The following is a 24,839-nucleotide window of genomic DNA, read 5'->3' on the forward strand; positions in this document are numbered from 1 at the left end:
AGCCTTGCTGGAATGGGACTCCTCTGGCTGAAAATGGCCAAGAGCATCTTTCCAAGCCAAGTGAGCCTTTTCAGATGCTCCAGTGTGATGTGTGGCCTGTCCTGAAACCATCTGAAATGCCATAATAAGGACAAAAATGTACGTGTGCAGATGATGCAAAACACTATGCGCTAAAATGTTGCAAATAAGTCTCTTTATTTTGTTTTTCTGCTCAGCTTTTCTATTGCTTTCCTTCAGCAACGTTCTTGTCCCTATACGTGTCTCCCTTTTAAAATGTATAACACTACTGGAAGTGTTGGCTGATGGCTGCTGTGAGTAAAAGGGTCTCCCTGCATTCTGAAGGTTCTCCAAGTGTTGTTGTTTGCAGCAGGTCTGTTCAAATCAGTGTGATTTTCCCAACCTGGGCTGCAGGCCTGGAAAATGAAGCCTCAAACAGAAGCGTGTGGCTATGATGAGCTCCTCTGTTGCTAGTGGGCACTGCTGTTCTGCAAAAGGGATTGCGTGCATGTGGACATGCACACGTTAGCCTGAACTGTCTCCTATTATAGATTCTCGCTCCTGGATTTGATCTTTGTTTCTGTAACTGGCAATAGCTGTGTTAGACCGTGCTGTGAAAGTCATTGAAATCTCCTGTTTAATCTCACTTTCACTTTTGCTAATTGCGCAAACCAGTTTGGACCCAGTTTCTCTGTCCGTCTTTCTTTTTGATCCTAAGATCTCTGTGCTAACTAATGCTTCTCTTTTATTTTGTCCTTACAGAAAAGCCAGAGTTGGTATAATGTAAGTACTCCCGTTTCTCTTGTCCCTGGGTGAAAGTGGGCTGGGTGTCTGGGTGGGGGGGGAAGGTGCAAAGGGGCTGCTTTGCAGTGGCAGTGGGGCAGACTGACCATTTCTGAATAGAAGAGATGGAAATGGCTCAGAGCTGGCAAAGGACACCTGGCATCATAAAGGAAAGGGTGCCAGCAACAAGGAGCCAAAGCTTCATCCTCCTACTCACTCTTTTGGCTCTCCCTACATCTATTACCTTCCGGTTCCCTATCAGAGTTTGTCTTGATTATGGTGACAAACAGAGCTGCCACCGTGCAAACCCTTTGCATCTCAGGGTGGAGTGGGGCAAGAGAGGAATTACTTCCTGTGGATCTCACAGAAAAACTAAGATAGTTTATCTGTTGCTTCTGCCTCAGTCTTATTTTTGTTCTGCGAGCATGAGTAGCAGCGTTGTAGGCACACAGCTGCTGGTTTGCACATCCCCATAGTTGGTCACCTCTGCATGGTTGAACCCTCAGGCTCTTTAGAGCAGCTACCAGCAGCGCAGTGCCTTTGCAGCCAAATGCAGCAGCCGCTCCATGCTGTGCAGCATCCCCACCTTCCTGCAGCATGAGACAGAAGAACCAGAGCTTTTAGCTGCTACAACACGCTCAGATCTGATGCAGGCACGAGGGGCAGACTTCAAATGGGGTCATGGGTTTGAGTCACTGGATAGACACATCAGAGGGGGGCTCCTGATGGAGCAGGCTCTTTGCTACCAGCAAAGGAGGAGGTGCTTTTTTGTTTTTCTCTTCGCACCTTATCCATTTTGCTTCAGTAATAACTTAAGCGATAAGCCTGCTATGTCTTGGGGGCGAAATCCTATTTGCTGATTATTCCAGGTGTTAAATGTATCTGGTTTGCTGTAGGAATTCTTTAGCAGCATGGGCAGGCAAGAGCTGACCTCAGAAGCAGGTAGTGGCATGAAGAGAGGACGGTAAGCACAGGCTGGCAGAGAAAAGGCAGTCAGAGGCAGGTGGGGCACATAGGCAGCCCACCCAGGCATGTGGAGGCCGTGGCCATGGCTCAAGGTGACTTCTGCTGTTGCACAAGAGCTGAGTCAGGCTGTAGCTGCTGAGATGCGCACCCTGCTGCACGATGCTTTGCTGTGGTCTGCTTCTGTGGGTCTCTCGTGTTTCTGTGTCCTCTCTATCTTATCTTTCTGTTCTCTTGTTTTTCCTCCATATATTTTCAGCATGAGAGACAGTACATCCGGAGAGTAAGCACTGGCTGCATATTTTGTGGTTCCCCTACAATTATTTTCCTTTAGAAAACAAAACATGTTCTAGTGAGTAGAGACGTTCTGGCCAGATAAAAGCAGCAATGTGGAGACGCAGATGGGCTGCAAACTGCAGGGAGGCATTAAATCCTATTGGCAGTATTAATATTAAAAATTTGCTAATGTTTCTCCTTGATAGAGTTCCTTTGCTTTGCCAGCTCTTTCCCAGCAGGATTTCTCTGGCACTTGGATCAGTCTGATTCCTCTTGTTTATTTTCCACACTGCTCCAGAAATGAACCTGTGGAGGCAACCCCCCCATCACGAAGCCTCACCGGTTCATTTGTCTCACTTGTCCCTACTTCTGTTGTACAAGAAGTTCTCTGTGCTTGCAGCAAACACTCCACCTTCCTCGTGTTGCTTTTGTGGCTATGGGTGCCAGACCAAAAGCACAGTCCCTGCCTCAAATTGCACACAGCCCTCAGAGCATCAATGGTCAGAAAGCCAGCTTCAGTTTTTGCTGCTTTTAACTGGTCTTTTTGTAGCACCATGTTTGCCAATTGGAAACCTTCCTTCTCTCTCTCTCCCAGATTCCTTTTTTTTTCTACTTTTTCCTTAATATATTACCAACTTTTCTGCCCTTGCGTGTTCTCCTCTTGATCCTAGCAGCGCTTTTTGGGATTGGCATCCCTACCTGAGAGTGACAAGTGGGAGAAAGGGAGTGAACCAAGCTCATGGGTTGATGTGGCAAGAGACCTGCCCTTCTGTGCTCTTGGTGCTTTCTCTTTGCTCTCCAGACATGAGTACGAGCTGGTCAGGTTCACTGTGAGATTTTAGAAGAGGAACACCAGAATGAATGCGCTCAGTTTCTGTGGGTTTGCTTTCGGTTTGTGCCCTCAGGGTGCAAAAGCAAACATCTCTGGGCTGGCTGAGCTCACCACCAGGAGCAAGGAAACATCCCTGAGGTGTTTCTTATCCTTTGGTGGGGAACATCAGACGTGGAGGCCCTGGCTTGGAGGAACTGCTTTCGTGCAGACTGCAGCTCATTGGCAGCGCTTTAGGCCTCACCCATCTGTGCTCATCCATCAGGACGCAGTTGGAGTCGTCTGTGTGCCGAATTATCATCGGTTTCTTACTCTTCAAAGAGCTTTAAAAGTTATTTTTAAGAAAGAATAGAGATCCCAAACAAGACTTCTCTGTAATTTTGTTTATTGAAACAGAGGCGTGACTTATTCTGCAGACCCGACGTGGGGAATTCACATCCCTCTTCCCTGGTGACATGGAGGAGGAGGCCGTGCTGACAGTGTGGGATGCAGGAGCTCCACAAGTTGCTCGGAGGAATCATTCCCCCAACAAAAGTCCTTAAAAGCAAAGACAGATTGGAAACGTTTTGTTGCCAAAGCAAAAAGTCATCTCCTTTGTCCTTCTTTTGCTGGGGCTTTGTGGGGAGGAGGAGCGGTTGGGTTTCATCTCTGCCTCTCCATAAGTTCCCATCTCTGCTCCCAGATCTGGGGGCTGCTGTGTGCCAGGAGAGTTAGCACCTGATGGTGAGTTAGTGAGGTGCTGTCCATCAGGGCTGCTGGTGCTATACCAAGATCATTCCTATCCCAGTTCTTGCACTGTCAAACTTCCCTGTGCTGTCCCATCCCCCAGCAGTGGCCGCTTTAGATTTCCCACGTATTTCTCAGTGTATTATCAGCAAGATGTGACCCTGGGCCCAGTTCTTCCCTTTCCTTCCCTGAGCTTCCTCTCCACCCTTCATAGTGCCACCCTGTCCCGTCTCTATCTGTTTGCAGAAGAGTTAATGTTTGCTGTCCCCACCTCCGGCTTAGCTCATCCGATCACTGGTGCCATTCAGATCTGGCCACGGGGATGGTGGATGTGTAATCAGAGGGGTTTTCTGGAAGTAATCCCATAAGTCGTTAGCAGCAAAAAGGGGCATCCAGTACAACAAAGCAGATAGCTCGTGGTTGTCTGCACTGCTGATACCTCATCCTCTTTAGGCTGCAGAAATCACTGCAGGGAGCTTATTGCCGGTGCCTGGAGGAGCTCTTGCTCTTCCTTCCTTCCCAAAATGACCTGACTGATGAAGTGGCACCAAACCAGCCCAATGCTTTTGGAGGGGCTGGGAAATACATGCAGGAGCGGCTGAGCCCTGAAGTTCTAACTGTGTGGATCTCAGATGGCTGATTTCATCACGGCTATGTTCTGCAGGCTGGGCTTTCCTTACCCTGGCCCCCCTCACCCCCCCACGCCTCCCCCAGCACACTCTGTCCAGCAACTTTCCATTACAGGAAACATCTGCTGGGAGGCAGGGCCGAGCCTGGGTTACTGCAGGGCATTGGCCCACAGAGTTACCCGGCCACAGTAACTTAAAGCATGTGCAAGTGGTTTCTGTATCTCCACACGCTCTCCTTCCATCAGAAACCTTAGCAGAGACCGAAGCTGCTTTTCAGAGCAGAAGAGGGACAGCAGAGGAGAGAGCCTGCGGTGGGCACTGAAGAATTAACTGCTTTTCTGGTTTGAAAGGGGATAAAAAAACCAAACAAACAACCAGCTGAACTGCAGCTAGATCTGTGAATACAGCTGGGCTGGCAGGGTGCTGGCAATTGGAACTATTTTAGTTACCAGCTCTGGCAGTGCTGGCCATCGGGGCTGGCTCTGAGGCTGCAGACATTGCACGGAGCTGCTCGGGCTGTCGGCACATTCACAGCCCTTCTCCAGGGGATGCCCCCAGCAACAAGTGGAAGAGAGGAGCTCAAGCATTGCCTGCCAGCACGCTTATCCTCATGAGCCTCTTTTATGAAGCCTTGTGGAGGAGGAGTCCTCTCTCAGATCTACAGAGGCCGCTGGGGCAGATGACCTGAATGTGAGCAGGGAAGAAGGGGAAGGCACGTAAAGTCCTGCCAAGCTGCTGAATCTCGTTCGACATTGAATCTAAACAAGAAGTGGTGACAGCAGGAACAGGAAAAGCAGAGTTTGACTGAGAACACGGGGAGCTGTGCAAGTGCTGAGGGAGCACCATGGATTCCTTGCTGGAGTGCGGGGCTCTCTGGCATCCCATACTGGATCAAGAACTCCCATATCTGCATTGGGACCTGGAGGGGCTTGCCGACTTAACCCAAGAGCTTCTCAACCATGGAGCGGATGAAATTCCAGCTGTGAGTGTCTCTAAACTGAAGTGTTTGTAACAGAAGTTCTAGTGCTAAGCAGAAGTGTCTACAGGCTTTGGACAGGTCAGAACATCCCGGACTGTGGGAGAGGGAGTGGAGCACCCCCCCGTATGGAGACCGTACTTCTGAGCCTGGTTGCTATAATGCAATGAACCCAAAGCTCAGGGCTGATCTTAGTGTTATCCTCACCTCCTTTGCACATCCTCTCTGCCTGTCCCAGGAAATCTTGGCTTTAAGCTCTTGGTGGAGCCCATCTCTGTCCAAGGTCTTTTCTAGATATTCAGGCTAGAAAGAAGTTGGGTAAGTGAAAATCGTATTTCTGTCAATTGCTGGATTGTAGGTTTTATTCAGAAGTGAAGGCCTTCGGGCCCGCAGGGCTGGAGCATGTATCTCGAGTGCTAAGATAACGTTAAATAATACTGTTTCTAGTTCATTGAATTGAATGAATGTTGTTTATGAGTGGGATTCTGTGCTTCTGACTTTGGCTTTGACAGCATTTGCTGGTTTTGAGTGGGTAGTGCTGTGCAATCTACGTGTGCCTCCTTCCCCCCTTTTCTCAGACAGAATCTTCTCTAATCAGACTGATCTGGGGAGCCCTCAGATGTGTGCCCACCATTCTGCATTGGGAGAGTTGTGTTTTGCAGCTGGAGGAGGTAGGAAAGGATTGTTGAGAGGAAAGGAAAGGTACCCCACCTTGCTCTGCCGTCCATGACTTTGTGGGAGAAAGCATGAGAGACTGGATGAGATACTCAGGCCTCCTGAAATTGCACCTGCCTCTATTTCAGTCAGCTCTGCCTGCTGAAGATCTTCTGGCTATTCTGAGTTGCTGTCAGCGTGTGCATGGCGTTACAAGGTGGTCTTTGGTTAGAACTGTAGGCCCAGGGACAGAGTTGCATTAAAATGCAGCAAAGACCAAAGAGAAGCCAGCTCCTGATGTCCCACAGCCAGCAGCACAGCCTCCTCTGTTGCCTTTCATGAGGTCTGCAGAATAAGTGGAAAACATGGTTGAGTTCCCACACAAACCTCTTCTGCAATCTCGTTCCCCCTCTGCCAGCAGGTAGCGGTGGGTTTGCTGACTACCAGGTGAAGCACTTGATGGGGAGGGGAAAGGGAATGTCTGTGTTACCCCGGAGCTCTTGGTGACATTGATCGCTCAAGCTCCTGTATCAGGGCTGCAGCTGTACTTAATGACCTGTTGTCTGGGGTTGCTCTGCTGTTCCTGGGGTTGGTAGATAGTTGTTGCATTGCAAACTGAGCATGTATCATACCTTGGGTGGTTTATGATGGCAGGAAAGGAGATATCCCTCAAAGTCACAGCTCCCGTGCAGTTCTGCATTGCAGACAAAGCTATAGGCCTTCTGTGCTGTACTTACTCTTCCAAGTCAGGTTCTCCTCTTCCTCTCACTTAATGCAATGATTCCCACATCCTCCCATCTGTGTGTCTGCTGTGATGGGAGCTCCTGGCCTCATGCTTTGTAAGTGCATCCGATCCCCCTTCTCCTTCTCAAGGTGTTCCTGTTTTTCCCACTCCATTTGCCCATGCTCATGCCTGCCCCTCTCTTTAACAGGCCCTCTGTTATTTGCAGGTATTGAGTCCGACCTACAAACAACGGAATGAAGATTTCAGGAAACTCTTCAAGCATCTTCCCGACACGGAGCGCCTCATTGTAGGTAAGGACAGTCCCTTTGTGCAGCTCTCTTCTTTAGTGCAGGCCTGTGGCTTTAGGGGTGAAGCAGCAAACGTACACGCAGCATTTCCCTCTCCAAAGAGGCTGCCATCAGGGTCAGTCTGTACTCTTTCCTCCATTGATCAGGGTTGTGTGTCTCAATGTGCACACTGCTGAACTTGCCTTTTTTGTGTGTCTCAATGTGCACACTGCTGAACTTGCCTTTTTTTGAGCTCCTTTGTGCATCTCCAGTGCTCCCTACTCACACACGACTGCCTTCCCTAAATGCATTTAGGCTTTGGCCCTGCAGTTGATTAGCAGCTGCCCGCTGCATCACATCTGTTCTTTTTATCTTATGTAACTGATGATCTCATACCGTGTCTCATACTGCTCAAATAGGCACATCCTAGCAGAGGACTGGATATTCTTTAGGGGGCTTAAATTGGGAGAGAAACAAGCAAAGACACTGGAAGGTGAGAAGGAAAACCCAGGTTAAAATCTAGAAATAGTCCATAAAATGCTACTGAATGGGGCAGTCTGTCACTAGGAGAGATTGTGGCATGCTGCAATTGTAACCCAGTGTACAGAGCAGCATCTGTGGCCCGGTTCCTCCTGGCTTTGCATTGACTTTCTGCAGAATTATGCTGAGTAACTTCCCTTGGTGCTGCTGCTTATCCTCACATTTAGGCTGTCCCGCCTCCTCATCTCAGTGCTCCTTAATTGTCATCTGTTGTTCACCTACAGATTACTCATGTGCGCTACAAAGAGACATTCTCCTGCAGGGCCGCCTCTACCTCTCTGAAAACTGGATCTGCTTTTACAGCAACATCTTCCGCTGGGAGACGCTGGTAAGGCTCTCTGACCGGCACACTGAGCACGTATTCGACGTCAGTATATTTGCTGACAACTTTAAAAGCACTCTTTCCATCGTCCTTCTCACCGGTGTCTCTCATTACCTGCTTTCTTTTTCTGCCTTCCCCTTTCTGCATGGCTCTGACTGTAGCTGACAGTTCGCTTGAAGGATATCTGCTCGATGACCAAGGAAAAAACAGCACGGCTCATTCCTAATGCCATCCAAGTTTGCACTGACACTGAAAAGGTACATCCTGGAAGCTTCCACCTCTGGGGGCCACATTGGTCTGGGTGTCAAGGGCAGGGGAATGGAGTTAGCACCACCTCCATGGGAGTTTTCTGTATGGACTTCTGGTGGTTTGTGGGGCATGGGAGAAAGCATGAGTGGAAAAGGGCTGGGTGCGGAGCTTCTGCGGACCTCAGGCTCCAGCTGAGTCTGGAATTCATGTCTGTAGCTCCTATGTGGAGTGCTGAGAAAATAGAGCTGGGTTATACAGTAGTCCTTAGCTGATGGAGCTCCTTCTGTGCTCGGACCAGCTCTGTTGGTTGAGAGGCACTCAGCCATGCCATGCAGGCTCTGTGGGCTTCTATCTGTGCCCAAGAACTGAGCGGCAGTGCTTTATGTCTCACTCAGTCCTTCTGTGCACTGTGTCTGATCCAAAGTGATCCAAAGAGATGTTTTTCTCCATCCCTTTGAGGGCCTTTCCTGAAATGATTTTTCTTTCCATCTCTTCCCATTCAGCACTTTTTTACTTCCTTTGGGGCTCGAGACAGGACGTACATGATGATGTTCAGACTCTGGCAGAACGCTCTCCTTGACAAGGTATTGAGGCCAGCACCTCAGCAGGCATATCTTGCACATGCACTGGGTGTCTCTCTGACTCTGAATGAGGTGTGGAAGCCCAGAAGCAAGCAATTCAAACTGTAACCCAGACAGCTCAGTACACAGACAGCGTTCTTATTATATCTGTGCTTCAGAAGTATAGAGGGCATCCCTGGTTAGAATGAGAATGATGTGGTGTACATTGAGGAAAGGCTCAGTAGGTTGGATTTTAAAGTGGGGAAATGCACCTGCTGTGCTACACTCACTGTATATACTATATTTGGTCTAAGTATCTGTTCCAATGTCCATTGAGTATTCCTGGCTTTGCTGCAGGACTCAGGGCTGATCTTACAGGGTTGCCAGCATTTGGAGATGTTTGGGCTTAAGTTCATACTGTACTGGAAGGCTGAAGTTATCGTGTACCAGAATGCCCTGTCCTGAGGTTGGGGTAGTATTTAATGTGCAAAGGGATCACTTTGCAATGGGCAGCTTGTGTTGCTACCATATGCTGTAATTTAATCAGCCTTTGGAAGATGATAACAAAATTTAGTGCCCTTGGTTTCAAAGTCATAGCAAACGGGAACTGAGATATGGAATGATCAAGGCAGGAAACACTTAGTGCTTTATCTGTGTGTAGGATCTGTGCCTAGCAGGAGAGGGAGTGAGAGGCAGGTGTGGTTTGCTTGATAGGACACATGAATTACAGAGAGTGCATGTGAAAAGAAGGCAAAACAGAATTAGATATTCATTCTCATTTGAGTCTTTTATTTTTGCTGGCCACTTTTAGGAACTGGTTTGAAAATATCCCACCCTACCATGTACAGTAACTGTGAGAAGTTGAAGCCAGCGATTCAGAAAAAGTCCCCTAGGGTTATTTTCCATCATTACCAAGAAATCTTTGTCACTGGTCAGACGTTTCTCACATGTGAAAATCTTGTTTCCTTTCATCCGTGTCCCACATACTTAAATCACGAGTTCTGCCCCATTTCTTGAGCTCCAGTCATATGGCACTCAGCTGACCTGCATCCCTGAAAAGTTGGGCTTTTGTGAGTGCTCTTGTTAATTCATTTTCTGTTCTTGAGATACATGTGGTTACACACACAGCATTGTAGTTGCAGGAGAACACATTACCTGTGCTGTTCTGGGTGTAGCCTCGTGCTTGGGACATCTCAGTCCACAGTGCTGTTCACTTCCATTACCTACAACAGGAGTCAGATATGAAAGTGGTTCAGACAGTGCTAGATCAGCACTTAGCAGTGTGAGTCCTAGTGTAAGTGTAGTACATTCATTATGGTTTAGTCATGTTGGTTGGAAGCGTACCCTAATCTGTGTCCCCTCTTTTAGCCTCTCTGTCCAAAGGAGCTCTGGCACTTTGTCCACCAGTGTTATGGGAACGAGCTGGGTCTGACCAGCGATGATGAAGATTATGTGCCTCCTGATGATGACTTCAACACAATGGGGTGAGTGAGGGAGAATGTTATCTGTTTGTGATGAAGGAAAGATGGCTTCAGGAGAGCAGAAGTCCTTCAGTATTCCATAAGTCAAACTGTTATTTGTCCCTGAGGTTTTGGGTTCTGGCCAAATATTTCTGTGGCTGTAGGTGTGTAATGGCTAAAAAGCTGAAAGTGTACCAGTTCCTCCTGGAAACTGGTGGGAGCTGCAATAGTTTGTGTCTCTATTTGCAGAGCTAGATGAGTGATCCTGTAAATGTGCCAGAGTGCCCCATTCGCTGGGCTAGTCAGCATGTTGCATGGTCAGAAAGTGCTGATGCTTGCCAGTCTGTGTATAAACACTTCAATAGTTTGGGCTTGATCTCCCCTTCTCTGAGCCATTTCTGCTTCCAATCAGACTAGAAACTGCACAGAAATATTCTTACTTGCTCTGTGTGTCCAGTTGTAGCTGTACTGAGAGGTGTAAACATAAAAACCTGTGTTCTCTGTGGCGTCTCAGCTACTGTGAAGAAATCCCTGTGGAAGAGAATGAAGTCAATGACAGCTCCTCCAAAAGCAGCATGGAGGCCAAGCCAGAAGCTAGCCCTCAGCTGCCAAAGAAATCAGTAACTGCCAGCACACTGACATCCACAGGGAGCAGTGAAGCACCAGCCTCGGTAAGTGGTCTCCATGATTTAATTCCAGACGTGTAGAGGCCAGTTATTCAAAGGTGTGATAATGGATGAATATGAACAATATGCAGATGTGAAGAGTTGTCAGAAATAATCCCCACTTTCTAGTTGCTGGTCGTGCCCTCATTGTGCTCTGTCCTCGCTGCAGTTTGATGGGGTGCTACCAGAAGAGGAGGAGGTGGTAGCAGAGAGTCCCGTGGAAAAAGACCTTGGCATTGCAAATATCATGGGAGAGAAGATAGAGATCATTGCCCCTGTGAACTCCCCTTCCCTGGACTTCAATGACAACGAGGACATTCCCACTGAGCTCAGCGACTCATCTGAGACCCACGATGAAGGTATGCAGGGCAGGCCATCAGTGCTTTGTTTTTCTCTGTCTATTCCATGGAGGGACGAGGAGAGTAAATACTGAGTTCGTTTCCTGGTGCTGTATGAACACAGCCTGCGATGCTGGCACAGAGGATCAAGGTGGGGCTTGTGGGTCTGTTTCCCCACAGGTGAAGTCCAGGCATTTTATGAGGACTTGAATGGCCGTCAGTATGTGAATGAAGTCTTCAACTTCAGTGTGGACAAACTGTACGACTTGCTCTTCACGGACTCCCAGTTCCAGAGAGACTTCATGGAACAGCGTCGGTTCTCTGGTAAGCTGCTGATGGGGGCTGTGTTCCCTGTATCAATCTGTATTGATGGCAATCAAAAGCAAGCAGAACCTGCCTTGTTTGGCACTGTGGGTTTATTTTCTAAGAGCCACGCATAAGCTTATGGTTGAATCCCATTCTGTGGTTTTTGGGTTTTTTTTTGCTATCAGTTAAGGCCTGATCGTATGTTCATGGTCTAATAACCAACAAAAAGGCTCTTCTAGTTCCACACCAGACACTGGCACAGACTGTGTAGTTGGTGATGCAAAGGCAGCATTGCTTGGCATACTGCAGTCTTCCTTTCCCTGTAACTCCAGGTTGCAAAAGGAGCGACAACTCCAGCCTACCCTTTCTCCCTGCACTGCAGGAGGGGAAAGTATTCCTCACACTTCTGGTTCCTTGTGGGTGTCTAAATCTGAAGCTGTGCTGCAGTGAGGCTCTTTCTGCAGCTGCTCTGCTTAGCCCCCTGGCTGGCAGACTTGCAGGACTCTGCAAGCTCAGGGCAAAGCCACTTGAAAGCAGCTCCAGGCAGAAATATTCCCATCTGATCTTGGGAGAGGATGCACCTTGTCCCTGCAGTGATCACATTTAGTACAGGAGACCTTTCCTATACACTTATTTGGGCTCGAGTGCTTCTGCAGCTGAGCTCTGCAGGGGGAAGGAAATACACTCCTGAGCTTGGTTATTTGATGATGCCTTTTCCTTGGGATCTGACTTGGCATCCCTTTCAATTACTTTGACTGAGTATTGTTTTCTCCTCTCAGATATTATCTTTCACCCCTGGAAGAAAGAAGAAAATGGCAATCAAACCAGAGTGATCTTGTATACCATTACCCTCACCAACCCTCTGGCTCCCAAAACTGCCACTGTCACTGAGACACAGGTATGTGAAAGTGCAGCAATGGTGTAATGCTTTGTTCAAACAGATCTGTGATTTCCTTTCTTGCCTCAGGCATGTTGCTTCGCACCTTTGCATTCTTCCTATATGTTTTCTTTTACACGTTTTTCTTGTATTAACTTGCTACCCGGTATCACTGCGAATGTGAAGAGCTGATCTTAAGCTCACAGTGGTTTGTTCTGCAAGGGAAGGACTGTTATATTTCCGTCCAAAGCAGATCAGTTGGTCACCGAGCAGCACGTTCTAACGTCTTGTCTGTTGCCTGTTGTGATGGTTTTTGAGCTGCCAGCACAGGACAGTCACGTACTGTCAGCTCATCCTTATCACAGTTCCCCATAGATTTGAAGGACCTCTGCTCAAAGCAGGGTCAGCTCTCCTTTTAGATCATGTTGCTGCCGGACAAGCCAGATATTAGTTCAATGGGAAGAGGTAACACCTGCAAAAGTCCCTCAGAATGGGTCCTCGTGTGGCAGAGAACTGCATATCTGATGTGAAATGCTGGATGGGGCTTGGGCATGGGCATGGTCTACTATCTGTCACAGAGCTATATTTGTAAAGTGCTAGTGAAGGTGCCTATCTATCAAAGCCATGTTCTAACCAGACTAATAGTTGCCTTGCATGCTGTCTTTTATGCAGACAATGTACAAAGCCAGCCAAGAAAGCGAGTGCTATGTCATAGATGCAGAGGTGCTAACTCACGACGTCCCCTACCATGATTATTTCTACACCATTAACCGCTACACATTGACTCGTGTTGCCAGAAACAAAAGCCGACTCAGGTACACTCCTGGTGGGATGAACAGCTTTACTGACAACCAAAAGTCACCTTTGGGTGGGAGAGCTGCTTTCGGTGTGTCAGGAGGGGTGGGGAGAACCGAGTCTTGTGTCCTTGTTGCCAGTAAACTCCTGTTGCAGAATTAGCATGGAGCAGCTGCCTGTTTGTGGCAGCACTGAGGAAACAGTACAGTTGTTGCAGAGGACTTATGGTTGGGCCAGAGGGATCTGCAGACTTCATTCTTTAAAGCAGTTGTTTGCAGGAACAGTTGCCATACACAGCAAACAGAATGCAATAAGCTGTAGGATGTACTTGCAGACTGTGCCTCTGCAAATCACCTTGCAGGACAAGCAGAGGAATTTGGTATTAGGAGAAGCTCTAGGGCTTGTGTTTCAATCTGATAAGCAATCTAAATGTCTGCCTGCACATGGCCAGGCGTGTTGGGAGTCCTCTCAGGGGAAGCATTCTTGAGGCATTCCTAACTCATTTCGTGTACATGTTGACAGAGGATTGGATGTAACCTCTAGAAGGAAAATGGAAAGAGTGACTTCCCCTTCTTCTTACAGGGTTTCCACAGAGTTACGTTACAGGAAGCAGCCTTGGGGGCTGGTAAAATCCTTCATCGAGAAGAATTTCTGGAGTGGCCTAGAAGATTATTTCCGTCATTTAGGTAAGGGTTGCAATGACCAGAGCTGCTGCAATGGCAGCATCACTCTCAGTAGCTTATGCATGCGGTGTAATGGCGTGGTAGCTGCTGCCAGCCTGCTGGGGATTAGACTTCAGAGAGGCTTTTAAATGGGGTCAGCCAAAGTTATTGCTCAGCAGCTGGCAGCACTTGCTGACCATCAGCTCCCCTCTAACATAATTGTGTGGGGTAAGGGTTTGGCTGAAGGTGTGGGGATCCCTAGTGTGTGTTGTGGCACAGTCATTTCATACCCTGGCATTCAATACCTGTACTCCATCCAGCTGCTGTGCCGGTAGAGAGCTTGGAGTTTGCATCATTGCAATGCTAGTTCCGCTTCTGTTAAATGATTTCTCTCCCTCGTTGTCACTGCAGAAAGTGAATTGACCAAAACAGAGAGCACATACCTGGCTGAGGTCCACAGACAATCCCCCAAAGAGAAGGTGAGCAAGCAATCTACAGTCCGCAGGAGGAAACGGGCCCATGCCCATCTGCGGGTGCCGCACTTGGAGGAGGTGCTGAGTCCAGTCACCACCCCCACGGATGAGGAGGTTGCTCACCGAATCAAGCATGTGGCAGGTAAGGAACCACAGACCCTTCACACTTGGGGATGGAGAGCTGGACGTCTCTGGAGACAAGCTGGAAGTCTGTTATAGAGAGTTAATGGGGAGAAAGGCCTGGGCTTCTTAAAGCAATGGACACATGATGAGTGTTTTGAATGAGATAGAGGATCATGTAGTGGAAAAACATTGCCCTCTCCATGGGACAGCATTTCATAGCTGACACACACCTGTCTCCTCAGGTTCCACACAGACGAGGCACATCCCCGAGGAGAGCCCCAGTGGCTTCCACCTGCAGAGCGTTTCCAAGCTGCTCCTCGTCATCAGTTTTGTGTAAGTGATTTGATTTTAACTCCTGCCTTCACAGTCAGCCTTCAACTTACTTTCTCCTCTTGTGTTTCTGGTGTTCTCTGTTCCCATCAGTGCTGGAAGTGGTGGAATTCCCACTTCGGTGCAAGGCAGGAGCAGGCAGTGCTGGCTGCAGTGTGCCTTTCATGGCATTGCCCAGCATGAATATTCTTTATAGGTGCCCACAAGAGCCACACAGCTCATCTTTTCCTGGTTGAATTTAGCCATTAATTGCAAGCCCACAGTTAGTTCTTTCCCTCTTGAGTCTCTTCCCACTGTTCCTTCCTGCCCTCCTCCCCACCATTTATCCTCTGTACTGTCTGGGAGCCTTCTCTGCTCAACCCAGTTTCTCCTGTTCTGTGTCAGTCTGTTTCTAACCTGCAGCTACTCCGTCTTTTCTCTTCCCTGCTCCCATTAGGATCTGTTTCAGGTACTGTCTCTCTCTCTCTCTTTCTCTTATTGTTTCTTTTAACCCTCCTTATTCTCCTTTTTCCCTCCCTTTCTCCACATTCAGCACATCCACTCATTCAGCCTGTCTGATGCATCAGTCTTTGCTATCAGTCTGTCCTCCTCATACATCTCTCTCATGTGATGAAGTTTTGGGTTCTGCTTTCTTGGGCCCTTAGAGTAAATCCTCATTGACACACAGTGTGGACCTGAGTCCCATGAACCTTGAGAAAGCCCTGGGTGTCTTCCCAGGTCTGATAGGCAGGCAGTGGGGCAGCAGCACTCACAGTAAATGGCCTGTTTTCTTTATTTGCAGCCTGGTGTTGCTGGTCATTCTCAATATGATGCTGTTCTACAAACTTTGGATGTTGGAATATACCACCCAGACGCTCACAGCATGGCAGGGCTTGAGGCTACAGGAAAGGTACTGGCACACAAGCTTTGTTTTTATAACTTCTTGCATGTTTCCGGTTGGTATTAGAGACACCAAAGCTCAGGGGCTACCTGGTGGATTGTTTCTCTTTGGTATGTAATAGGTGAAACATATGTAACAGCTGAAGCAGGTAAAACATATGTAATAAATGAAGCAGGTCATTAGCTAAAGCTGTTTGTTGGGTAAAAGCACCTCCTCCTTCCCTGCCCCCTCATCTTTCTCCTCCTCCTCCCCTCATCATCTTCCTCCTCCTCTCATTATCTTCCTCCTCTCCCCCCATCACCCCCCCGTCATCATCTTCCTCATCTTCCTCCCCCCATCATCTTCCTCATCTTCCTCCCCCATCGTCATCCTCATCTTCCTCATCTTCCTCCCCCCATCGTCATCCTCATCTTCCTCCCCCCCATCGTCTTCCTCATCTTCCTCCCCCCATCGTCTTCCTCATCTTCCTCCCCCCATCGTCATCCTCATCTTCCTCCCCCCCATCGTCTTCCTCATCTTCCTCCCCCCATCGTCTTCCTCATCTTCCTCCCCCCATCGTCTTCCTCATCTTCCTCCCCCCATCGTCTTCCTCATCTTCCTCATCTTCCTCCCCCCATCGTCATCCTCATCTTCCTCCCCCCCATCGTCTTCCTCATCTTCCTCCCCCCCATCGTCTTCCTCATCTTCCTCCCCCCCATCGTCTTCCTCATCTTCCTCCCCCCATCATCTTCCTCCCCCCCATCGTCTTCCTCGTCTTCCTCCCCCCCATCGTCTTCCTCCCCCCCATCGTCTTCCTCATCTTCCTCCCCCCATCGTCTTCCTCGTCTTCCTCCCCCCCATCGTCTTTCTCCCCCCCATCGTCTTCCTCATCTTCCTCCCCCCATCATCTTCCTCCCCCCCATCGTCTTCCTCATCTTCCTCCCCCCATCATCTTCCTCCCCCCCATCGTCTTCCTCGTCTTCCTCCCCCCCATCGTCTTCCTCCCCCCCATTGTCTTCCTCATCTTCCTCCCCCCATCGTCTTCCTCGTCTTCCTCCCCCCCATCGTCTTCCTCATCTTCCTCCCCCCATCATCTTTCTCCCCCCCATCGTCTTCCTCATCTTCCTCCCCCCCATCCTCTTCCTCATCTTCCTCCCCCCATCGTCTTCCTCATCTTCCTCCCCCCATCATCTTTCTCCACCCCATCGTCTTCCTCATCTTCCTCCCCCCATCGTCTTCCTCATCTTCCTCCCCCCATCGTCTTCCTCATCTTCCTCCCCCCATCGTCTTCCTCATCTTCCTCCCCCCCATCCTCTTCCTCATCTTCCTCCCCCCATCGTCTTCCTCATCTTCCTCCCCCCATCATCTTTCTCCACCCCATCGTCTTCCTCATCTTCCTCCCCCCATCGTCTTCCTCATCTTCCTCCCCCCATCGTCATCCTCATCTTCCTCCCCCCCATCGTCTTCCTCATCTTCCTCCCCCCATCATCATCCTCATCTTCCTCCCCCCATCCTCTTCCTCATCTTCCTCCCCCCATCCTCTTCCTCATCTTCCTCCCCCCATCGTCTTCCTCATCTTCCTCCCCCCATCATCATCCTCATCTTCCTCCCCCCCATCGTCATCCTCATCTTCCTCCCCCCCATCCTCTTCCTCATCTTCCTCCCCCCCATCATCTTCCTCATCTTCCTCCCCCCATCGTCATCCTCATCTTCCTCCCCCCATCGTCTTCCTCATCTTCCTCCCCCCATCGTCTTCCTCATCTTCCTCCCCCCATCGTCTTCCTCATCTTCCTCCCCCCATCATCATCCTCATCTTCCTCCCCCCATCATCATCCTCATCTTCCTCCCCCCATCGTCTTCCTCATCTTCCCCCCATCGTCTTCCTCATCTTCCTCCCCCCATCGTCTTCCTCATCTTCCTCCCCCCCATCCTCTTCCTCATCTTCCTCCCCCCATCCTCTTCCTCATCTTCCTCCCCCCCATCATCTTCCTCATCTTCCTCCCCCCATCATCATCCTCATCTTCCTCCCCCCATCGTCTTCCTCATCTTCCTCCCCCCATCGTCTTCCTCATCTTCCTCCCCCCATCGTCTTCCTCATCTTCCTCCCCCCCATCCTCTTCCTCATCTTCCTCCCCCCATCCTCTTCCTCATCTTCCTCCCCCCATCATCATCCTCATCTTCCTCCCCCCATCATCATCCTCATCTTCCTCCCCCCATCCTTTTCCTCATCTTCCTCCCCCCATCGTCTTCCTCATCTTCCTCCCCCCATCGTCTTCCTCGTCATCTTCCTCCCCCCCATCGTCTTCCTCATCATCTTCCTCCCCCCCATCGTCTTCCTCATCATCTTCCTCCCCCCCATCGTCTTCCTCCCCCCCATCATCTTCCTTATCTTCCTTTCCCCCTCTTACCCTCCCTGTTTAAGTAAAGCATTTAACCTGTATGTTCTTTAATATTACAGCTAGCCCTATGCCCCCACATAATAATATAATAATAAAGTTATAACAATATAATAATAAAGTTATAACAATATAACAATAAAGTTATTATAATAATAACTTTATTGTTATTTATTGACCAAGACCAAGCCCATCTGCTGGGTCAGAATTGGTCTATGCCCTCCTTTAGGCTCCCATGCCCATTTCTATGTATCCATGAGACTTAGAGTGGGCAGGGATATTGAGGGATCCCACCTATAAGTATAATCAATCCTATTTCTTCAGACAAAAAAAGCAACAGTTGTTGGAAGTATTTATTAGAGATGGACACTGCATCCATTTTAAAACTGCAGTAGCTTTTTGTTGTTGTGCTTGAAACGTCATTGCTTTGTATCCACCTTTGGTGCTGGTTGAGCAGGACACACTTGCAAGCACTCAAGCTCCTGTTGGGAACATCACCAGGACAGGTTGCTACTTACAGCCACAAGACTGCAGCACACCAGGCAAGTAGGTGAAGCATGAGTGGCTGAAGGTGAGGATAAATGTCTGTAAAACAAGGAGCATAGCTAAAGCAGTTAGCACAGCAGTCAGCAAATGAGCAGTGGGGTGCTGCTGCTAAGAGGGGAACCAATTAAGACTGTTAAATTACTGTGCTAGGAGAAAGAGCAAGTGTATCTGAGAGGTTAGTTTTGGGAGCAGTCATGGCCCATAGCCACTCAGTTTCCAGGGTAGGACACATAAAAATCTCCACTCCATCCTGTAAAGCTTAAGACAGGCAATAGCTGAGAGAGGAGGGATCCAGCTATCTGAAGTAGCAAAGCCTAAGAGGTAAGTTGAAGTCAAGGCAATTATTTCGTTGTCTTAGAGACCAGCAAAGCCCAAGAGAGTAAAGAAGAGATACCCAGCAGAAGACAGAAGCTTAGCTGCAAGCTTAACTACCTTAGAAACCAGCAAGGCCCAAGACAAAGCAGTAGTCAGATGAGAGCATACAAAAACAACTTACCTCTCCAGGGAAAAGCATGCAAAAATCACCCTGATATGCCCTTAAGCCTTCCTGCAGCTGTCTGAACTCTGCTTCTCTTCACATCTTTTATGCTCCGTGGAGATTTATCCTCACCTTGGCCCAAGCAAGCTCCTCCTGCTCACCAGGCACATTGCTTTCACCTGCTTGAGCCCCTGATTGGCAGCTCAGAGCAGCCAGTCCTGGGGATCTTCTCATCAGTGGCTTGAATGCTTGCATCTGGAGGATTGATTAGGCCTGAAAGGAGACTGTAATTAAATGAATACAGAAAAATCTGGTATTAAGATAAAGAATGACACAGCAGGGGAAGAAAAACAACACCCACAAAGATATGGATTGCCATCCAGCAGTGTTATGTTGTGTTCCCTATCAGTGGGATAGGGAATCCCCAGATTCACTGCTCCTGTTCTGCTTGGCAGGTTACCCCAGTCGCAGACAGAATGGGCCCAGTTACTAGAATCTCAGCAGAAGTATCATGACTCAGAGTTACAGAAATGGCGTGAGATCATCAAATCCTCTGTGATGCTTCTAGACCAGGTGAGAGCACACATCCGGGTTGCACTGTGAGGAGACGGTCACTGTGTCCTCCCAGCCCATCACCTGCAATCCCTCAACCTTACCTGGACCATACAGCCCATCAGGTGCATGTATGTTGTATTGTAGCTTACATGGACAAAGGCACAGGCCCTTCACAGCACAGATACAGCAGTTTTAGAACCCATTCCCTCAATTGCTGCTATGACACGGGGCAGCTTGGAATGGTATTCATTAATGAAAGAAGCTGCTGTTCCCTAAGGTGAGGCCTGTAACCCTGTGCATCACTCTGCTCAACCCCTATTTGTTAACTCACCAGCTCCCATCTTCTCAGTCCCCCATTGGTCACCCAGCCCCAAAAACCAGATTATAATGGCACTGATACTTACAATGGATGGAGGAGGCACCGATGAGGAAGGAAATCCCAGGGTAGCAGCACATTGGAGATGTTTCTTGTCTTGCAGATGAAGGATTCACTAATAAATCTCCAGAATGGCATCGGGTCTCGGGACTTCGGGTCAGATCCAGAGGAGAAACGGAAACGTTTCCACTAACAGGCAGGAATGCAGGAGGCCAGAGGACGGTGTGCAATATGTGTAAATAGGATATATAAATATATATAAATATATATAAATATATATATATACAGAATATAAATATATATATTATATACAGATTTTAAGAGGGGAAAAAAAAACAAAAAACAAAAAGCCTACGTACCGAGAGGAAGGACTGACCTCCAACACTGGCTGAAATGGAGTGTCTCAGTGGTAGTGTGGGGTGTGTGTGTGCGTGTGTGTGTGTCTATGGGAGGGCTGTGCTCTCCTGGCACTGAGGTGCGCTTAGGGATGCACCCAAGTGTGCTACCCTGGGCCTGTTTGCATCACTGTTCTGTACTATTCCTGGCTGTCCGTCTGTCTGTCTGTTCTGTTTCTGTTGTTTCAAAGGGAAGCATCAGAGTGAATGCCCTTCCCCTCCCTGCGCATGAAGGTCCCTGATTGATGATATGTTATCTACACATATAAAGGGAACACTGTCAACTTTCTTACCTTGCTGGCTTCAGGGCAGAGAGGTTTTGGCAATCACCATCCATCCCTTACAAAACGATCATCCCCCCATTTGGAGAGGAAGGCCTCCATGGGAATTGCTGTAGGTCTGTGGAGAGCAGGTCTCCCTGGCAATCATCTTCAAAGTCTCTCGGAGCAGAAATGCAATTTGCTGCCATGCTGAGCAGCCTGGTTCAGAGAGCAAAGCACAGAACGGAAACGAGCCTGAAATGCTTCCTCTAAACACTTAGCTTGCCTCCTCCTGTAAATTGATAGTGCATTAATAGCCAAGGAGATGGAAGGGAACAGGAGTATCTGCCCACACGGTGCTCGGAGGGAGGAGAGCCACACTGCAGAAAGCACACTTCCATTTCTTTTGACAGTGTCCCCTTTACTTTTGCTGTGGTTCTCTGCTTTCTGTGTGCTTGGGCCCCTGCCATTAAGCCATCCCTGTGCTGAAGATCTACATGGGTGCTGACAAGGGCTGCCTGTGGGACTGTTAGCACAATGTGGAGTGCTAAGGAAACAGCAGAACTGCTCTTACCATCCTGCTCAAGTGAATTTACCTCTCATCCCTGGTCTGTGAGATGGTTTTGCTCGTACCTCTTAGCTCTCACCTTTACTTCTGAGCTACGTATTTTCTTCCTAGAAGGCAGAAAAAAGTGTTGCCAAGGGGTGTGGGATGGACCTGGGTGTTATCCACAGTGTAAGCAGTGACTGGGATCGCTCCTAAGCTAGGCAGCACTGCATTGGCTCCCTAAGCAAGTCAGGTGGCAAACGTGTGTTATAAAAACAGTCTGCATTTGTACTTCTTCCATGGCATTTCTCCAGATTCCCATTAGCAGCCACATGAGGGGCAGAGGGACAACTGTGCACTGGGTGGGTCGGGGGGTGCCCAAGTAAGCAATTAAGAAATGCTTTCTCATCTTACCCAGCCAGGTAGGTTCGGTGACAGGCTCAGTCTCCACCTTTGCCCAGAACCTTTGTTCAGAAGCAGGCCATGTCCTCCTCCAGGAAGGAGTCAGCTGTGTGCTCCCCATAAGAAATGGTGCAGGTCTCATGTATCCAGTGGTCTTTAGCTCTAACTGGCACTGAAAGAGCAGGGAACATAAGGGTGAGTGAGTGTTTTTTTTGCATCTTGGAATAGCAGGAACACTAATCCATGCAGCTGGGGAAAACCCTCACAGCTTTCACAGCCCAACCAGGGCAAGGTACCACTGTTAGAAGTAACCTGCTGATTTCACCCAGCTTGCCTAATAATGAAATGACCCAATGCTAAACACAGTATGACTCAGAAAAGAAGACTCACAAACAGGTTATTGAATGCACTTAAAAGACTGTGAAAGCAAGGTACAACTGGCAACGTCTCAGGAACTAGGGAGTAACTTGTATTTATGACTGTTTCATTTCATGCTGCTGACTACTGTGCTGCTCCCTGACTTCTCCCAGGGATGCTGCTCAAATGGCTGCTATACAATGAATCTGAGCTGCTAGAGCCTGAGAAGGGCATTCTGCTGCTCTCACCTTGGGACCAGGGGGCCCCAGTTCCCTGCTGCTGATTTGCCACACTGGCTGAGATGCCCCTTCGCCATTCCCACAGTTGCTAAGCGCAGGAGCAAGCTTTGCAGCCCATCTTTCCTCCTCTTTTAGTATTTAGGGTCTGAAAGGGTTCAAAATAAATGCCAGTAGCTGGAGAAGGCTGCTTACCAATCTGACATTCCCTTTGCTTAAGTGAGCATCCTCCTCCCTCCGCAGCATCTCTGCAGACTGCAGTCACGTTGGGTTCTGGATGTTCCCACTGGTACAGCTTCCTTGGGCTTGGCCTTAGAGACAAATTAATGTGAGGTTACACACAGGCTGCTGTAATAGTATTCATCACTACTATTCATTTTGCCTGCACGTTAAACTGGGTTTAATGTATTTGATGTAAATAATCAGTCCGGCAAACGGAGCTGGGTTTGGTTTTGCTTAATTTTGGCAGCTACAAAAGAGACTGTCAAAGAAACTTGGCTCCAGCCAAACGTGCCCATTCATGCCAACAGAGAGTAGCCTAATTTGTGCCAAGTTAAGATGCTACCTATCAGCAGGAGGGAGATGACAGAGCCCTGATTTGCCTGTTCGGCACCTGCTCCTGTAGGAGAATACATCACTAGTCCTTGGTTACCTACAAGGCAATGTTTGGGTTATGGCAGCTGGGATGAGCTCAAGTTGAATTATTTGAGCACTTTTCCCATCAGACAGGCCCTGTTTGTTTCAGAAGCTCATTGGGTGTAGATGGGGACAGACTTCAGCCTGCTCACCCCCTCAGCACCAAACTACGTAGCCTACACATATATGCTTTTCCCCACCTTTATAGGAGCCAGTAGAGAGTTCGTTTTCCAATTAGCAGCTGGGAACACTTAAGATGAGCCCTCCTAGATACGCTCTGCAGTGATTTCTGTGCAGACAGAGGTGACAGGTAGGCCTGCAATACACCAAGGCTGTGTAAACACCTGCAAGCCTCATAGTTTGGCTGCACATAAGAAGTGCGTTTCTGTGCTTGCTCCCAGGTGAGGTATGTACCACACTAACCATTTTCCAGCATACCATCAGGTAGCTCTCTATCTGAGTTTCCTTTTCCCAACCAGGATAACAGGCTGATGACTTTCTAATTTAGAAGCTAGGGATTTCTGGCTCCACAGGATGCAGACAGTGGCACAGAGCAGAAGCTGCAGCACTCAGTGCTTGCAGACTGGGGGCAGGAGAGGCAATTCCATCCCATTTCTCAGGGCAGCTGGCAGAGCCGTGTTGGCAGAACTGCTCTGAGGGATGTGCTCAACTCAGTTCGTTCCAGCAGGGTCTGCTGCCATGGAGAAGTTCTGTGGTGGGTTCATGTAGATTCTGGCTCGGTCTTTGCAGACAGTCTCAGCAGGGGCTTGTTTAAAAACAATACTCAAAACAGAGACTCTTAAACCAAAGCACCTGAGGTAAGTAGCTTGCAAAACATCTGTGTCAGTGTTAATTGCTGAGGTGTGACTGTGCTGACTTTTTGGCCCGTTCCCTCTGCCTGGCATGCTCTGATCTCTGTGCTTTGCACCCTGCCCTGCACGAGTCTCTTTGTGCCATAATACCTTTCTTTTTGAGATGTGCACACTGGCCAAACAATATCCTCGTTTCTTTACTGACTGCCAACTGAGATTATTCCCTCACCTAGCCAGACACAGCATGGGCTTCAACCCCCTGCATGGATCCTGCTGTGCCATGCTCCCCTCTCCCCCACGTTCTGCAGTGCTTGCTATGGCTTTTCCCCCTCCCCACACCCCTCTCTGCTGCCAGACAATCATTCCCCTTAGTCATGGATGGACTGACCTGGTGCTGTCCCTGCTTGCCTTCCCTTGATGCAGTCTGTACGCCCTTTTTAAGTGAATGTGTTTTGTTTGTTTTCTTAATTTCTTTCTTTTTCAGTAGGGAAAAAAGACTTCCTTCTGCGGAAGGAATTATATTTGCACATGGCTCAGGGAGGAACCTCCTCTGGCCGTTTCTGTTACCTCACTCATGTAGGCCAGTTCCATTGCTAACGTTAAATGGCCACCCTTCCCCAACCCAAACTGCAAGAATCGTTAGGGAATAAAACAAACGTGCAGCTCAGGTTGTACAGCTGCTTGGTCGTGTCTCAGTCTCAGCCCAAACTGCCCCAGCAGCATTAGGAGGTGGAAGAGAAAGGCTGTTGCAAAACAGCAAAGAGGTGGAACCTGCGCCACATTTTGCAAGCCCACCTCCCTTGGAATAGCACTTAGCAGAGCAGATACAGCAGCACTAACCTGACTCTTGGCCCGACGAGCTCAGAGCAGAGGGAGGAGCAGCAGAACCGTCGCACCGTACATCTCTGACCACCGGGACTGGCACTGTGTGGCTGTGGCACCTCTCTGGGCTGTCGTCACTCTCACAGCAGTTCATCTCATCACGCTCTCCAGGGCTGGGTAAAGCTGCTAAGCACCCCTGGGGTGTGTTCTGCCCACCTGAGCCCCAGGCAACCCCAACTGCTGCCGTAATTGCAGATTAATGAGGATCTCCTCGTGTCAGCAAAGCGAGGGAACGGTCCATACAGACACCCCACGGGTGTGGGCTTCCCTTGTGGATTTGAGCACCGAGGGGCCTGGGAGGCAAAGGGCTGTTTGGCCACAGCCTGCAGCACTGATGTGAACTTCAGGGTGGGCTGGGGGAGGTACCCGTGGGTTTGTTGTAGGAGTTGTTAAACTGTCATCGGGTTTGCGCTGTGCGCAAAAAACGTGAGAAAAACGATGATGAAAACTTACCTGCTAGAACCTAGGAATTGTAAAGGCTCTGCAGCACAGACTCCATGTAAGTAGCTCGTACAATGGGAGTACGGTATCAATTAAAAGAGAAATCTATCCAACAGC

General features: G+C 48.9%; 1 protein-coding gene across 6 annotated transcripts in view; it reads left to right on the plus strand.

The window, feature by feature from the left end:
* GRAMD1B (GRAM domain containing 1B) overlaps positions 1-24,838 on the plus strand; it is a 95,039-nt gene extending 70,201 nt beyond the window's left edge. For all 6 annotated transcript variants that reach the window (XM_072354901.1, XM_072354902.1, XM_072354903.1 and 3 more), the window contains 17 exons: positions 760-780; positions 6,784-6,868; positions 7,609-7,712; positions 7,868-7,963; positions 8,459-8,539; positions 9,884-9,999; positions 10,490-10,646; positions 10,810-10,999; positions 11,159-11,302; positions 12,064-12,182; positions 12,834-12,976; positions 13,539-13,642; positions 14,030-14,233; positions 14,457-14,547; positions 15,326-15,433; positions 19,279-19,396; positions 19,858-24,838. In XM_072354901.1, coding sequence (XP_072211002.1) covers positions 760-780; positions 6,784-6,868; positions 7,609-7,712; positions 7,868-7,963; positions 8,459-8,539; positions 9,884-9,999; positions 10,490-10,646; positions 10,810-10,999; positions 11,159-11,302; positions 12,064-12,182; positions 12,834-12,976; positions 13,539-13,642; positions 14,030-14,233; positions 14,457-14,547; positions 15,326-15,433; positions 19,279-19,396; positions 19,858-19,947 — 1,971 coding nt within the window. In that variant the 3' untranslated portion in view covers positions 19,948-24,838. The remainder of the gene's footprint in view (positions 1-759; positions 781-6,783; positions 6,869-7,608; positions 7,713-7,867; positions 7,964-8,458; positions 8,540-9,883; positions 10,000-10,489; positions 10,647-10,809; positions 11,000-11,158; positions 11,303-12,063; positions 12,183-12,833; positions 12,977-13,538; positions 13,643-14,029; positions 14,234-14,456; positions 14,548-15,325; positions 15,434-19,278; positions 19,397-19,857) is intronic.
* The last annotated feature ends 1 nt before the right edge of the window (position 24,839 follows it).

This window comes from Excalfactoria chinensis, chromosome 21, assembly GCF_039878825.1.
Source record: "Excalfactoria chinensis isolate bCotChi1 chromosome 21, bCotChi1.hap2, whole genome shotgun sequence".
In the NCBI taxonomy this organism is placed as follows: Eukaryota; Metazoa; Chordata; class Aves; order Galliformes; family Phasianidae; genus Excalfactoria; species Excalfactoria chinensis.